We start from the raw sequence: 15,568 nt of genomic DNA, 5'->3' as shown, positions 1-15,568 counted from the left end.
GAAAATAAAAATTAGATTCCAGCTCCTGAATTCTACTAGTCAATGTATCCTCGGGCAATATACCTAACCCCAAATCTCTGACTTGTATATATAAAGCACGACTGGAAAAGCGCTGTTTAAATGCAGCCCATTTACCTTTTACAATCGAAGACTGTATTATGATCAGTCTATAATACAATATAACAAAACATTTGGTAGTTATAGCCCTGATTCTTTTCATATTAGATTTTAGTTGCTTGAATATCAACTAATGCATCACTTTTGTTACTTAAAATGTTTACATTTTTGTGATTCAATATGGCAATTGAATGGATTCAGATTTGCAAAATTATTGTTTTGAGGATTCAGATGTAGTCAAACGCTTTTATTAACCCTGACCCGCATTAAGGGGAAACCAGTAGTCGATTTGTCAACATAAGATGAATTGGCAAAAATGTAAATGATCTAATAATTGTATTTAATCAGCAAGGCATACTGGCATCATGATGGATCAAATGTTACATTCATACTTAAAAAAACATGCATGTTAACAGGCAATATCAAGTTCATTACAAATGTTTGGTCATTTCCATATATGGTACGATATTTTGATCATGTAAAAATTATTCAGATTAATCGTACAATTGTGGAAAACGAACGATAAGTCGATGACACAATACATTTTAAGGTCATGTCAAAATATTGTACAATGAGTTGATAATGTAAAAATTATCGAGGTCATTTTGATATTTTGTATGTATTTTGCATGTCCATAATATGATGATAAGTTAATAACGTGAACATATTTAGCTCATGTCCATATTAATTGTACAATTAGTTTATAAAGTAAAAATATTGAGGTCATGTCCATAATACTTTACAATCAGTCCATTTAGTGATTATTCTGAGGCGTAACTCTCTGTTATTGTCATCAAACTGAATATCTATTGGTTTTTAGGATTTTCACTATTTTTCACATTTTACCAAATAAATGATCAATAAAACACAACAAGCTCTTGATTAATCTTTAATATGAATCATTAATAGTGCTTTATTGACATAAATAACGTTAAAACAAAGCTTTTTTTGCTAGCAAATCAGTTGAGGATGATTACATGTTCGACCAATCAATGAATAATTTAGAAGAACTACAAACCAGAGATATTATTTGGAATAAACAATAAAGTCTCTGTACATAGTCTCATGGTTTCAATCAAGTTGTATCTCTAACCATTGTTTTCTAATGATGTTTTTCTGTCTTGTGTGTTTCAGGTAAGAGGAAGACGCTGCTCAAGCTCCCCAAGGAGGTGTTTGAGCAGCCTCCTCCCACAGCAGTGTAAGACTTTTTCCTTATTGTTAACTGTCACGATTTATGATGTCCCCTATTTTCATCCATCACACACAAAAGTAAACCTAGACAGACTGCTGAATGTGGTAAATGGTTATCTGATGAACTGCAGTCAAAAGGAGAGGGAAGTTAAATGATGGCTTATATTATCATCAGTTTATTGTAATTGGAATACAAACGTGAGTGTTAGAGTATTAATATCTTCACATCACACCCCTGACATTTGTTATAACACAATAATGATTTGTACGTTCTGTTGCTCCTTCTTCATCATCCTCCTCTCCTCGCTCCTGTTAACATGAGGCTCAGACTGCAGCTGTTTGCAGAGCAACAGAAAAACCAAATGTCTGAAAGTGAATCATCTTCATTGAGAAACCTGCAGCAGCCGAGGCGTTTTGGTTTCAGGCGAAATTCATATGAAGAGTCAGACTTTCAGCTGTAGTACACTCTGTGTGAATCTGTGCTCCCATTGCATTCACATTTGTTATTATCATTTTTTATTTATCTTTTACATTTCATTGAATTTCTTAATATATTGTATAATTGGGTTATTTTTATTTATTGTATTTAAAGATTAAGTTCATTTTTGAGATTTTTTTTATTTTCAATATTATTATTTCTATTTATTTTTTTACAATTTTATTTGATTTAATATTTTAAATGCAAATACTTTTAACCCATACAACACCCTTTTAATGTGGTGATTAGATTTGTCCCAATTAATTAGTGTTTTTAATTTATATTATTTCTTTTATTTAAAACATGTATTTTATTTGTGATTTTGTATTATTTTGTTTATTTATTGATTTCTTTTATTTGTAACTTTTTTTGTTTTTGTTTTTTAATCCGATCATCAAAGTTATTATTTCAATTATTTGCTCTTTTTATGTAACTTTTAAATTATATTGCATTAATGCATTTTGTTGCATTTATTTGGCTTTATAAATCTGTTTATAACTTTGACTGGACGACAATTTAATTTATGATCCACATAAAATATTCTTCAACACCTCTATGAACAACATGAGCGATATACAGTATAGTTTGAATTCATCCACGCAGGCTGCTCATGCTTCCTCAGTAGGGTTGAGAACAAAGACATTTACATTTTCATCTGTGTTCAACATTTTCCTGACTTTTACTTCCTGCTTCACTTTGTTGTATCTTCCTCAGAAGTCAAATATAACCTGGTCATAATATAAGTCATATCTTTGTGTGTTTCAGACCCCCCAGAGATTTGGATTCGAAAGCTTGTGTAACTATCGGAGAGAAGGTAATTTCATTAGATAAGGACATAATTCATGTTTTCACCTTTCCTAATCCCGTTCCAGGTTTAGACATTTTCTCTCCTACCTTTATATCTTGCATAACTCGTCACTGTTTACTTTTCTTCCTCTCCCAGTGTATTAGTACTCCTCACAGGTCAGCTTAGCAGAGGGTCTGTTAGCCGTAAAGAACGCCCGGGTGAACATTACAGCCGAATTGAACACTTCTGATTGTGGGGAGACTGGAATGTCTTTTATTGCCCGTCGGGCAGTACAAATATTTATTTTAAACTCATCAAATAAGTGGAATTTTCCATTGGCAGAGGTGCCTGTTTTTCTGTGCTCGAGTTTGGCCAGAAGTCAAAGTGAAAGATTTCTGGTGTTTGCTTGAATAATGTAAAAGAGATGAAAGACTAGTCTTGCTACATGGACTTATTTAAGGATTCAGACTTCGAAGAATATTTACATAATGTAGGAAGCTGGTGGTTGAAAAAGTATTCCAATCATTTAACTTCAGTGAAATACCTTACACCACTGTCACAAGTCACATCTCTGCATTCAAAAACGTATTTAAAGAGGCCCTGTTATGTTTTTTGGGATTTCCCTTTCCTTAATATAGGTTGTTGTGGTTGTTAATGGTCTGCAAAGGCTAAAATCCAAAAGTTTGTTTACTTCTGTAACATAGTGACATCACAATGTCACACTCCCACTTCTATTGGCTGGAGCTCCAACACTTTGTACATGATAGTCTAAGTCAGGGGTGTCAAACTCAAATACACAGTGGGCCAACATTTAAAAATCGTTACTAGTCGAGGGCCGGGCTGGTTCAATGTTTATTGCAGAACTTATTGAAATGAACTTATTGCACATATTCAACCTGGAACCAACAAAGCTTAAATGATTGCCTATAAAAACAACATGAAACATTAAATAATCAGTTGCATTCATTTCTTATGGCTCTATCTGCAGCTTTTCCAGAGTCATTTCTTATGATTACATTTTCCCACAGGCCTTCAGCTTCAACAGCTTCAAAAAAACTATTTCCCTCAAAGAAAAACCAAACATGCTCTGTTGTCTCAAGATAAAAAGTGCAGAAGGAAACATCCATTGAAACTCAGTGTGCTGCTCTGTGATGCTAGTTCAGATACTTGGCATCTCATCTTGGGTGCAAGTTCATCAATGTTTGGGCTCAGGCTCTGAGCTGAGGAGACCCTCAGGATTCAGTGAAGGTGTACGTGCAATATACCAGCGGGCCAGATCTAATAGTAATTAGAAATGATCCTGCGGGCCGAAATTAAATCCACCAAGGGCCTGATTTGGCCCCCGGGCCTTGAGTTTGACACATGTGGTCTAAGTGGTAGGACATCTCCAAGCGGTTGACCAATCACAACAGAGCCAGCCAGCTAACCAATCAGAGCAGACTGGGCTCTGGTTTCAGACAGAGGGTGAAAAGAGGTGCTGCAGCACAGGCAGTATGAGACAAATAAAGAGCTTTTTGAACATTAAAGCATGGAGACATAACAGTAGAGACACTACATACAAATATGAACCAAAACATTTGCATAATATGTCCTCTCTAAGAAGTATGAAAGAAATATGAGCAACATATATTTTAAAAGTCAAATTGAATTGCAGTAAAATGCCACATTTCATAGTTTTACAATAAAAGTATATGATGTTTCTGGATTCCTATTACTGCTGCATCAGCATGTTTGATGCATGTTTCCACTCTATATGTGTAAGGTTGTGATTATTTAACTTCTTTATATACTGTTGAGTAGTTTAATCTACAGCCAATGCCATGCATCATATTCTATAAGTAATCACTTGATTGAGCTTTTTTGCTGTCCTGTGAGAACCATGTACATTTAAAAGAGTAAACTTCCGATGTTTTTTCCATCTATTCCAAGAGGCTTTTTGATATCTGGCTAAAGAAGTAGGACCATTTCCTCAACAAACACAGAAACACTTCATCATTCAGTTAATCGAAAACATTCAGAATGAACACATCTGGAGAGGTTTCCACTAGACACGAAGGGGATGAAAACTGTAACTAAAGCTTCAGGACAAAAAAAGTGTTTATCTCTGGTCCATAAAGTAGCATAAGATGAAAGTACTGAAGTGAAGTAGGTACCTTACATTTGTACTAAAGTTCAGAACTTATAGTTAACTTTCAACAACTACAGTAGATGAGGCATACCCACTCCTGTCCTCTCCTTCTGTGTTAACTCTCTTTAATCAAAGCCTCATTCATTTTTTATATTTGATATTTCTTTAGTGTTTATATCCCCCTCTCACGCGGCCTTGTTCCTCTGTGGTGTCTGCAGAACTTCGAGGTGAAGGCCGATGACCTGGAGCAGATCTGCGAGCTGGGCCGGGGTGCGTACGGCGTGGTGGAGAAGATGAGGCACGTGCCCAGTGGCCTGATCATGGCTGTGAAGGTGAGGGTCCCTGCATTTCAACAAGCCCCCATGCTTTCACACTTAAGGTGGTATATCAATGAAAGAATATTTAAATCAAATTTGATTCATTTAGCCCAATATCAGTAAACACATTTGTCTCAGGGGGCTTTCACCAACAAACATGGAGGAACTACATTTATAATGTGTACCTTTCCGCATACAAATGTCTGAAAAGGACTTGACCTAGTTATATATTTTGTTAACTTGTGTACCTATATTATCTCTAATAATCTTATACAAAAATTATTATTTTATTCAAAGTCCCCTGTCAGCATTATGGTTGTCTGCCAGAAACGGTCATTTATTGACCTTTTTACAACATATACTTTATAAATTCATGGTTGTTTAACTAAATATCTAACTGTTAAAGGGATGTTAGTCTTGGCACATCTGGATTTTTGGTTATCAGACAAATAAGCTGTTAGCGTTGAATGACCAACCCTGTTTGGCACAAAATCGCATTTCACATCAAATCACATTGTGCATATTCAAATTAACTTACATCAGAATTACAGCCTCTGCATTCTGGTAAATTAACAAACATGCAAAAGAAACAGGAACGTGTATATATATATATATATATATATATATATATAGGAAGATATATGTTGTAAAATGAAGAACAAACAAAGCAAGCATTGACACACAGTAGATGAGGCCCTTGTGGTTCTGAGCCGTTGTACTTCCTGTCCTCAGCGGATCCGGGCCACCGTGAACACTCAGGAGCAGAAGAGGCTGCTCATGGATCTGGACATCTCCATGAGGACCGTGGACTGTTACTACACCGTCACCTTCTACGGAGCGCTCTTCAGAGAGGTAACCTGCTGTAGAGATGGAAACATTTAGAAGGTTTCACCTGTAGACAACTCGTCTGATTAGAGGAATGGTAAATGGACTGTACTTATATAGCGCTTTATCTAGTCTTTAAGACCCCTCAAAGCACTTTACATACTACATGTCATTCACCCATTCATACAGAGCGTACCTTAGGTCCTAGAGTACCTTACTCTAGGACACACATTCACACACCGTTGACATGCCATCGGGAGCAACTCAGGGTTAAGTACAGTATCTTGCCCAAGGATACTTCGACATGTTGACTGCATGGGCTGGGATCGAACCCACAACCTTCTGGTTGAAAGACGACCGCACTCCCTCGCAGCCACAGTCGCCCTGAGGACACACCATAGGGCTGTATTCCAAACCTCAATACATCTGACCTTTAACCTTAGCTGCACACGTTCATATATTTTTTCTCTGTTAGGTTCTGATTTGAATCATTTATTTATTTATTTGTATTTAAGTATGCATTTAGACAAGGAGTCTGACCTCTCTTGTTAGCAGACAATTTAGTTTCGTAGGAAAAAAAAATCATATTTGTTAAGGAACGTTTAAATAATTATTTATCTAGCAACCAGAAAGTGTTTTATTCTGTTTTTCCTCACATTATGTTATGTTATTTTAAGTGCACAGCATTTTTTTGTAAACTGATGAAAAAAATAATATATATGTATATGTTTTATTCTTTTTATAATTCTATTTTTTGGTTTTAGCTTTAAAAAAGACAAACATGTTAGATAATTAAAAGAAAGAAAACAAGAATAAAAAATACAACAAGATTCTAAAAGTAAAATAAATAAATAATAATATATTGAAAGAAAACCTTAAAAATAAATATATATAAATGATGAAGAAACTGTAAAATATTCAAATATTTAAATTAAAAAAGGTGTCTTTAGTCCAGATCTCTGAACACCTGTGAAGGATGCAGACTACTTCCTGCAGCAGTGAGGATGTTCAGGATTTCCTCGCCGTGACTGGAAACACTGGAAACTCGGTGTCTTCCTGTCCGTCTGTCTGGAACGCGTCCTGGTGTTGTGTTTTCCTCATCTCTGTCCTCGTGTGTCGGCAGGGCGATGTCTGGATCTGCATGGAGCTGATGGACACCTCCCTGGACAAGTTCTACAAGCAGGTGATCGAGAAGGGAATGAGCATCCCCGAGGACATCCTGGGAAAGATCGCCGTCTCCGTGGGTTCCACTCAAATCACTCTGAGCAGCACAATTCAAAATGACTGACTTCCTGTGAATGCTCAGCTTAATGACACATAATTGTTGTCTAACTCTCATTTGCTTATTAATGAGCTTTGTTATTACAGATAGTAAAAGCTTTGGAGCATCTGCACAGCAATCTGCAAGTCATACACAGAGGTAAGAGCCGAGTGGAGAGCCATTAAAGCTCTTAGTGTCCATATCCACTTCTGATATGCATCAACACGCCGCTGCATGAGAGGCTTTCTTCCCTTTCGTTACTCCATCCAGCTCTCATTAAAGGATCTCGTCAGTCATGTTTTATTCCATTAGCATAAAGTCACATATGCTGCTGCGTTATATAATTATAAAAGTCTTTGATCTGATCTTTCAGGCAGCCATTGCTTTCCATTCTTTTTCACATGATGCTAAAATTAGCAGCCTCTTTGCATGAGTCATTTCACCCATTACCATGGACATCAAAGCCTGCATTATTTACATTATCATTTTGACTTTCAGTACTACAGACTTCAAATTAATTTCCATTAAAAGCTGCATTTATCAATATATTTGTATAAAAAGTGGATTGAATGTAGTATGACTGACGTCAATCACAGACAGAAGTGGGAGAAGTACTCAGATCTTGTACTTAAGTCAAAGTAGAAGTACCAGAGTGTAGGAATACTCTGTTACAAGTAAAAGTCCTGCATTCAAAATGTTACTCGCGTATAATCAGAATATACCTAAAGTACCAAAAGTAAAAGTAGTCATTGTGCAGATTGGTCCATTTCAGAATAATATATATGATATGTTTTATAATGATTGATCATGAAAGTGTTCTCAAAGCTGGTAAAGGTGCAGCTAGTTTGAATGACTTTGTATACTGCAGGGTAGCTTGTGGATTTACTCCAAGTGGAACTAAAGTCTGATTTAACACTTGATTATATTTCACATCATTCATCCACATCTGGAAAGAAACTAAAGGCAATAAATAAATGTAGTGGAGTAAAAGTAGCAAACATTTGAAATACTCAAGTAAAGTACAATTCCCTTAAAATTGTACTTAAATACTTTACACCTCTGCTCATACCTTTTCCTTTTAAACTTTATAATCCTCCAACACTAAGGTAACATTACTTTGAAGGCAGAGTTTATTTTGTTTCTCATAAAAGGTAAATAAATGCACAGGTACAGTTCACAATGCATATAAAAGAGGTCAGACAAAAATAAGGCATCTTGAAACATTTATAACAATCCCATTTTTCCGGAGCCTAACGTATCGTCCACACGGTTCCGTCGCGTTGAAGCTTGCCGGTGGGCGTGTCTGGTGTGCGACCAACAACCAATCACATTAATCTCCCGCCCCGGACACACAAGCCCGCGGTTTGATTGGCTAGCGCTTGTACTGGTATATGATTTGATTGGCTGGCGCTTCCTTTCGTCACTTGAAAAGTTGAACTTTTCTCAACTTTCGAAGCGAGCAACGCAGGCAAAGCGACGCAACGGAACCACAATGCAGTTCGGCAAAGCTTGACGTCACCCCATTCAAAGTGAATGGGAAGCGTCTCCGTTGAAGCACGCAACGGAACCGCGTGGACGTACCATTAATGTATGAAGGGACGGTTCCTCTGTAGCCAGAATGTTGTAATAGTTTTTGTTGTTGTTTGTGGTCATAATAAACAGTGAGGGTTCACTCTTACGCCTGGTGGACATTATATATATGGCTACCTGGAACGATAAACTGTACAGCATCATTTAAACATGTTCAGCAAAGACCAAAAACACATTAATTGAAGCCAAGTCATTCAAGAAGACAGTTATATTTTAAGTTAAAATGATGCTTCTTCAAAGGTTAATGCTTCCTGTTTCACACCTCTGTGCCCCGCCATTACCGCTTCATGTGATGCAACTAAGTGACAAAAATAACACAACCACAAAGAGAGACTTCTTTAAAAGTGGCAGCACACAAACTAAGTGTTCTGTTTGCCGTGTTGTTGCAGACGTGAAGCCCTCCAACGTGCTGATCAACACGCAGGGCCAGGTGAAGATGTGCGACTTTGGCATCAGCGGCTACCTGGTGGACTCCGTGGCCAAAACCATGGACGCCGGCTGCAAACCCTACATGGCAGTAAGTACAGAGAGAGAGAAACATGTTTTACAGCTGAAAATCTGAAGCTTCATTTTACCGACACAAAATCAGCAGCTGAATCTGCAGCGCTTCCTGGAGTGGATTTCAGCTGATTTCATATTAAGTCAAAGTAATAATTATTCAGTGTAAAAATACTCTGATACATGTAAAAGTCATGCATTGCAAATGTTACTTAAGTAAAAATACATAAGTATTAGCAGCAAAATATACTGGATCTACTGGATATACTGGATATTGGATCATAAGTACTCATGATCCAAAGGGGCCATTCTGGGAATAATACATACTATATAACTAGTTTATAGTTTGTCATGCATTAATGTGTTCATCATTCTAGTTTTGAAGCTGGTAAAGGATGAGATAACTCATTCAATAACAGATCAATGACTTTTGATTCAGTCTTTATAAAAGTACATCATAATGAATTAGTTGATTCAATGTTCATTTAAAAAAACCATGACTTGTTGTAAAGAAAATTAACAACAAAAGTAAAAAGTGCTAAGCCAGGCCAAATTATCTATTAGCTTCAGCAGGAAAAAAATGCTTTTTAATTTTAAAAGTATTTTTTACAGATAATATATGAAATGAGAGTAAGTTGTAGTGCAGAAAATGAGAAATAAAATACCTAATTTGCATATCAGCATCAGAAATCCTTTATTTGTCCCACAGCAGGGAAATGTACAATGTCCTAGCTTTGGCGGGATTTAGTAGGATTTGATTTCATAACAGTGGTGGGATTTGACCATGAGGACAAACTCCATAAGTTCACAAACACCTTTCAATAATGAGACCAGCCTCATGAGTAGGCCGTCCCTCTCTCAGTCTCTCATTATTACCCGCACACTTATTGAGCCGGGTTACATTTTAACCCGCTCTGCCGCTGGTTGGCTGAGTGGTTTTTAGGGCAGGTTAGCGCTGAGGGAACATCGCCGTCTGTGTGTGTACAAGAAGGTTAGGATGGCAGGGAAGCGTGCAGGTCGTCCCTGACAACCGCTGCCATACGTGACATCATCCTTCCTCCCCTCTGTCCCGCAGCCAGAGAGGATCAACCCCGAGACCAACCAGAAGGGCTACAGCGTTAAATCTGACATCTGGAGTCTGGGAATCACCATGGTAAATCAGCTTTAATGACTTGTAACTTCTCTTTTCTGATCTCTTCCTCCATCTTAGTTTTTCTAAATGTATAAAAGTCTGTGAAGGGTGGGAATTATTCATAATAATAGATAAATCTCGTTCTATGAGGCATGGCTCCAGGAGTGTCTAGACGTTTTATAACGAGTTGTTAAATTATAGCTTCTCATTTGCACATTTCAAACGCAGAACCGAGAATATTTTGGATTCAGCAATCTATTCCCCATCATTTAACCTCCTCTCTGCTCCTCAGAGCGATTATTAGCAGAGAATGTTCCAGCACAAGTCTCATTTGAATGGCATTACGAGCGCTAAGTGTTTGGTGGGCAGAGGAGAAGGGCTTTTAAATGAAAGAGGTTAAAGAAGAGTTCAGATTTCAGGGTGAACAGTGTTATTATGAGTAATTTGAAGATTTGTATGTCTTAATTTCAAGAAATCTTCCAAACTGGGCTAGACAGAAACAAGTGTGTTGAATAAAATATACTTAAAGGTGGGGTAGGTAAGTTTGAGAAACCGGCTCGAGATACACTTTTTGTTATATTCCATGGAATGCTCTTAACATCCCGATAGCAATGAATATCTTAAGTGCTTTGACAAAAAATCCATAAAAAAATTTCATCTGTGGAAGCCGTAGTACTGTAAAAAGCACGACCAATCATTTTAGCCGGCCCGGCTAAAATAACTGGATGGCCTACCTGCCTGTCAGCCTTCCATCTGTGCACAAACTTATCTCGTGCCCTCATTGGTCATGTGCGCGTTCGTGTGTTTTGGAGGAGGGGCTCTATAAGGAAGTGGCAGATTTTTTCCGGCTGTGTATTTTCAAATTCTAGCGATCTCGAGCCGGTTTCTCAACGAGCAACTGTTACTCCTTGAGAAGAGACGCTTGACAGTTTATAGTGAAATAACTATTATAGGAATTTGGAATTATTATTAAGGTCTCTGGTAAAACAGTAAGATATATTGTGAGTCCCTGAGTGGTTTCACATGCTGACTGATTTTAGAAACCTGAATAATACGGCCGTCAAGAAATCAGCACATATGTGGCAAAAAATGATGAAATTAGTGGTATTTAAAATAACACAAACATCAATTCACCTTGCATATAGAAATATCCTGAAAATACAGGAATGCTGTGAGTCCACAGACACAAACACAACTAAATACCAACACATTGGATTTAGTTGATAGATTAATAACTGAGGGAAGCTTAAAACTGATTATAGTAATTAGTGTGTTCCTTTGTTGCAAGTCCAAACTAACATTCATGTCTCCAATTATATCTGAAATACACAACCAGAATCTAAACTCAAATAAACATATTTTTACTCATATTTTTAGAACACCATTATCTTGTCGTTTTTCTGAATACTACACGTGAAGATATTTAAATGTTTTATTCTAAGAGTATAGAATTTAATTAAAAATGATAAATGTCTCTAAACCAGGGGTAGCCAACACAGTGCCCGCGGGCACGCGGGGCATGTTCTAAAAATAGCTCGCCAAGCAAATCCAAAATGTAAAAAATACACAAAACAAAAAAGGAAATGTAATTAAAAGAATCTACCCTATGCATAAACGAAACCCCAATCATAGCGAACTCTATCTACTTACTACAACTCTATATCTATCTAACACTCCTCCTCCCCCCACCCCCACAATGAATATCGACCAATCACGTTCTTGCTTGATTTGCGGGACCAGCGTTGCAGTCGGGAAGAAAAGCAATGTGGCACCTCCCTGCTGATTTTCCTTCTGGCAGAATCTACACAACACATCAGCCCCATTGAACAGCCTAGTCATGCCAGCCTATACAACACATGGGGGGCAGAGTTTTACTCTGTGTGTTGCAACTTGCATATTCATTTATTGCACTTGACGCACACACACGCATGGCGTAATTTCCACTGGGGACAGGGGGGACATGTCCCCCCCACTTTTCGAAATCCCGTTTGTGTCCCCCCACTTTACAAATATGTTTATTATTTTTTAATGCAAGCCGTCATAGTTGTAAAAAATAAAGTAAGAAATCATTCCAATGTGTATAGGACAGTAAAAAAAAAAAAAAAAAACTGTTTAAAAGGGGAGTGATTAGTAAAATATGCATAAATAAAAAGAAAGAATGCTAACTAGGTAACATAAGATAAGAATAAACAAGTTTAAATGATTTGTTATTGGTTGTGATCATATTCTAAAGATGTTTGGATTATTGAAAAGTATACAGCTTTCTACAGTGTTGAGAGCTGTATCCATGAATTCATGAATTCATGTTGTGCTCAAGGTGCTCCAGATTGATGCATTTCACTTCAACATTTAAAAAAAAAAAATCTTCCTGGGGGTGCATGCCCCCGGACCCCCCTAGGGGATGTGAGGTCCACCCCCAAATAAAGCAGGTTAAAATAATTTAATTGCATACATTTTATTTTAGTAAACACTGAAAACGGGTCCCACAGACCCAAACAGCACACAAAAGTTAAAGGTGAGCATATAATAATGTTAAAATGTGCTAAATATATACACTGCAAAAAAAACCCTGCTCTAAACTATGGAATATATTTAATTCACAGTGAAATCCTCACGTAGAAGCTGGAACCAGAAAGTATTTATTTTTTGCCAGATAAATGACCTAATAAAGTTTAATGGATTATCAAAATTGTAATTAATTGGTATTGTACTCAATACAAAAATGTAAGAATTAATTCACCATTACACACTGTAATTTATTATTATAAATACATTTTAATAATTTATCTCCACTTTAATAATTTATTTGTTCATTTATTTATAGAGGTGGGGTCATTGGAGGGTTTGTCAGAATTAAAACATTTTTACTGACTAACTATGATGAATAGTAAGATCTCTCATGTTCCCTTCAAACCTGACATGCTCAGACCAAAAAACCTGAATACTGCTGTTCTTGCACGGCTCATGTTCTCAGTGAGAGTGATTTCTGTTTCAGATCGAGCTCGCCATCCTGCGCTTCCCGTACGACTCGTGGGGCACGCCCTTCCAGCAGCTGAAGCAGGTGGTGGAGGAACCCTCGCCCCAGCTTCCTGCAGAACAGTTCTCCCCCGACTTTGTGGACTTCTCCTCCCTGTGGTACAACCTTTTCTCTCAGTTTGTCTAGCCAGGAAACATTCAGTTTCATATCATTTTTCTTACACACAAGGCTGATCGGCAGAATCACTCTGCCGTACAACAAAGCCTCATTAAATCAGATATAAATGTGTGTAGAACGAAGCTGATTGGCCTTACATTTTTTACACAATTTCCATACTGTATTTAGTTTTTTTTAATTGAAGATAAGAACAGTGAGTTGAACAGGAATACAGAGCGAAACACAAATTACACATAATCATTAACGTTGATTTTGTTTGTTGCTGCCTCCCCTGGTGATTGTTTTTATTGAACTGTAATTCCTTGCTTTCCAATGCAGGTACTCATCTTGTGGCTTTACACACATTTCTTTTCCCCGACATCAACAGTGTTTTGAGCAAATTTGAACATCCTTTCTCCACAGGAGTATATCACCCCTAAATTATAGTTTTTTAAGTAATTACTTAACCGGTGTTACCTTGAAATACTGAATACAAGTCAGTTTTTCACATGCCTTTATGTAAAACAAAGAATCCAAAAACACTGATTTATTTTCTTTGAAATAGGGGCCGCATTAACAGTATTTTGTATAGTAGCTTATCCAAATGTTGAAAATGACTTTAATGCACGGATATGGTGTCGTTTATAATGTACATTTATTGTGTTAATGTTGCTTTTTTCCCTCCCCAGCTTAAAGAAAGTTTCAAAAGAGCGGCCGACTTACACAGAACTCATGGTGAGTGTTGTATTTTTTATATATTTGTTGTTGTATTTTCTTTATTCTGCTGTTTAGGCAGATGCATGCAACATGTAATACTGCTAATCAGACACTGGAGGGTGCACTAGGATCTATATTTCCTCCCTCACATAGTGAATGAGTTAATAAGCTGTGATGCCTCAGTACATACACACCAGTTCTCATATCACACTTATCTGATATACAATTGATTCTTAATTAGGGCTATGAAAACAAAAAGTATAATATTGCAACATTTAATGATTTAGGAATAGCAACATTCAGACAACTTATGTGTTAATACCACTTTGGTATCGAATCATTTCAGTTACAATATAAGTGGAAATAATTGCAAAAAGTATTTTTTTTTCAGACTGAATTCATGTAATTCTTCTCCTTAGCAACATCCCTTCTTCACCTCCCATGAGGCCAAAGAAACCGACGTGGCTAGCTTTGTGAAAATCATCTTGGGAGACTGAGTGGCCACAGAAGGAAGGGAGGATCTGTTAATAAGAAGAAATACAAACAAACAAAAAAGCACCAATCGCAGCCTCTGTTACCTGCAGCCTGCTCTCACCCCTCCCTCCAGAAAGGAGCATCAGAAGGAGACGCTGACTCGGCACAGAGAGGAGTTTGCCCCCATTATGTCCTCTCTTCATTATCTGACACGGGAAGGGTGGGGGAGACGGGTTCCTCACACATAATCTGGAATAATTTAAGATATCTGTATGCCCCTGTGCACCGCCTACTTCTCATACAGTCTGGAGTCACTTTGCTAGTGAAAAGAGGTGCAGATTATATAAAAAAAAAAGATGAATGATATAATGCTATCTATGTATAATCTAAATGTTTGTATACTCAAAGCAAGTGTTGCAACGGTTTATTCATTGACTGCATGTACAGAATATATCTCTGGGGGAAAAGAGGAGGAAGAGTCCGACAGTCGGATATATGCAGATTTGCGGCCTTCGCTTCAAGGCCCGAAATAGGTACTGCACACCAACTGCTTTCCCTAGATTACAAAGACTGTGTGTGTGTGTGTGTGTGTGTGTGTGTGTGTGTGTGTGTGTGTGTGTGTGTGTGTGTGTGTGTGTGTGTGTGTGTGTGTGTGTGTGTGTGTGTGTGTGTGTGTGTGTGTGGTGTGTGTGTGTGGTGTGTGTGTGTGTGTGTGTGTGTGTGTTGTGTGTGTGTGTGTGTGTGTGTGTGTGTGTGTGTGTGTGTGTGTGTTGTGTTGTGTGTGTGTGTGTGTGTGTGTGTGTGTGTGTGTTGTGTGTGTGTGTGTGTGTGTGTGTGTGTGTGTGTGTGTGTGTGTGTCTCCGTGTGTCCGTGTGTCCATACCTTATGCTCCTGATATTTATGATTTTGGGGCCAGGGGG

The 15,568-nt window shown here is 37.5% G+C and overlaps 1 protein-coding gene across 1 annotated transcript in view; it reads left to right on the top strand.

The window, feature by feature from the left end:
• Positions 1–15,265, top strand: part of map2k6 (mitogen-activated protein kinase kinase 6) — a 31,553-nt gene extending 16,288 nt beyond the window's left edge. Inside the window, exons 2-12 of the mRNA XM_034119786.1 lie at positions 1,252–1,315; positions 2,552–2,600; positions 4,920–5,033; positions 5,751–5,870; positions 6,967–7,083; positions 7,212–7,263; positions 9,084–9,211; positions 10,268–10,345; positions 13,320–13,459; positions 14,147–14,192; positions 14,594–15,265. Coding sequence (XP_033975677.1) covers positions 1,252–1,315; positions 2,552–2,600; positions 4,920–5,033; positions 5,751–5,870; positions 6,967–7,083; positions 7,212–7,263; positions 9,084–9,211; positions 10,268–10,345; positions 13,320–13,459; positions 14,147–14,192; positions 14,594–14,671 — 986 coding nt within the window. The 3' untranslated portion in view covers positions 14,672–15,265. The remainder of the gene's footprint in view (positions 1–1,251; positions 1,316–2,551; positions 2,601–4,919; positions 5,034–5,750; positions 5,871–6,966; positions 7,084–7,211; positions 7,264–9,083; positions 9,212–10,267; positions 10,346–13,319; positions 13,460–14,146; positions 14,193–14,593) is intronic.
• The last annotated feature ends 303 nt before the right edge of the window (positions 15,266–15,568 follow it).

This window comes from Trematomus bernacchii, unplaced genomic scaffold, assembly GCF_902827165.1.
Source record: "Trematomus bernacchii unplaced genomic scaffold, fTreBer1.1, whole genome shotgun sequence".
Lineage (NCBI taxonomy): Eukaryota > Metazoa > Chordata > Actinopteri > Perciformes > Nototheniidae > Trematomus > Trematomus bernacchii.
The sequence above is the reverse complement of the archived record's forward strand: the minus strand, read 5'-3'. Positions and strand labels throughout refer to the sequence as shown.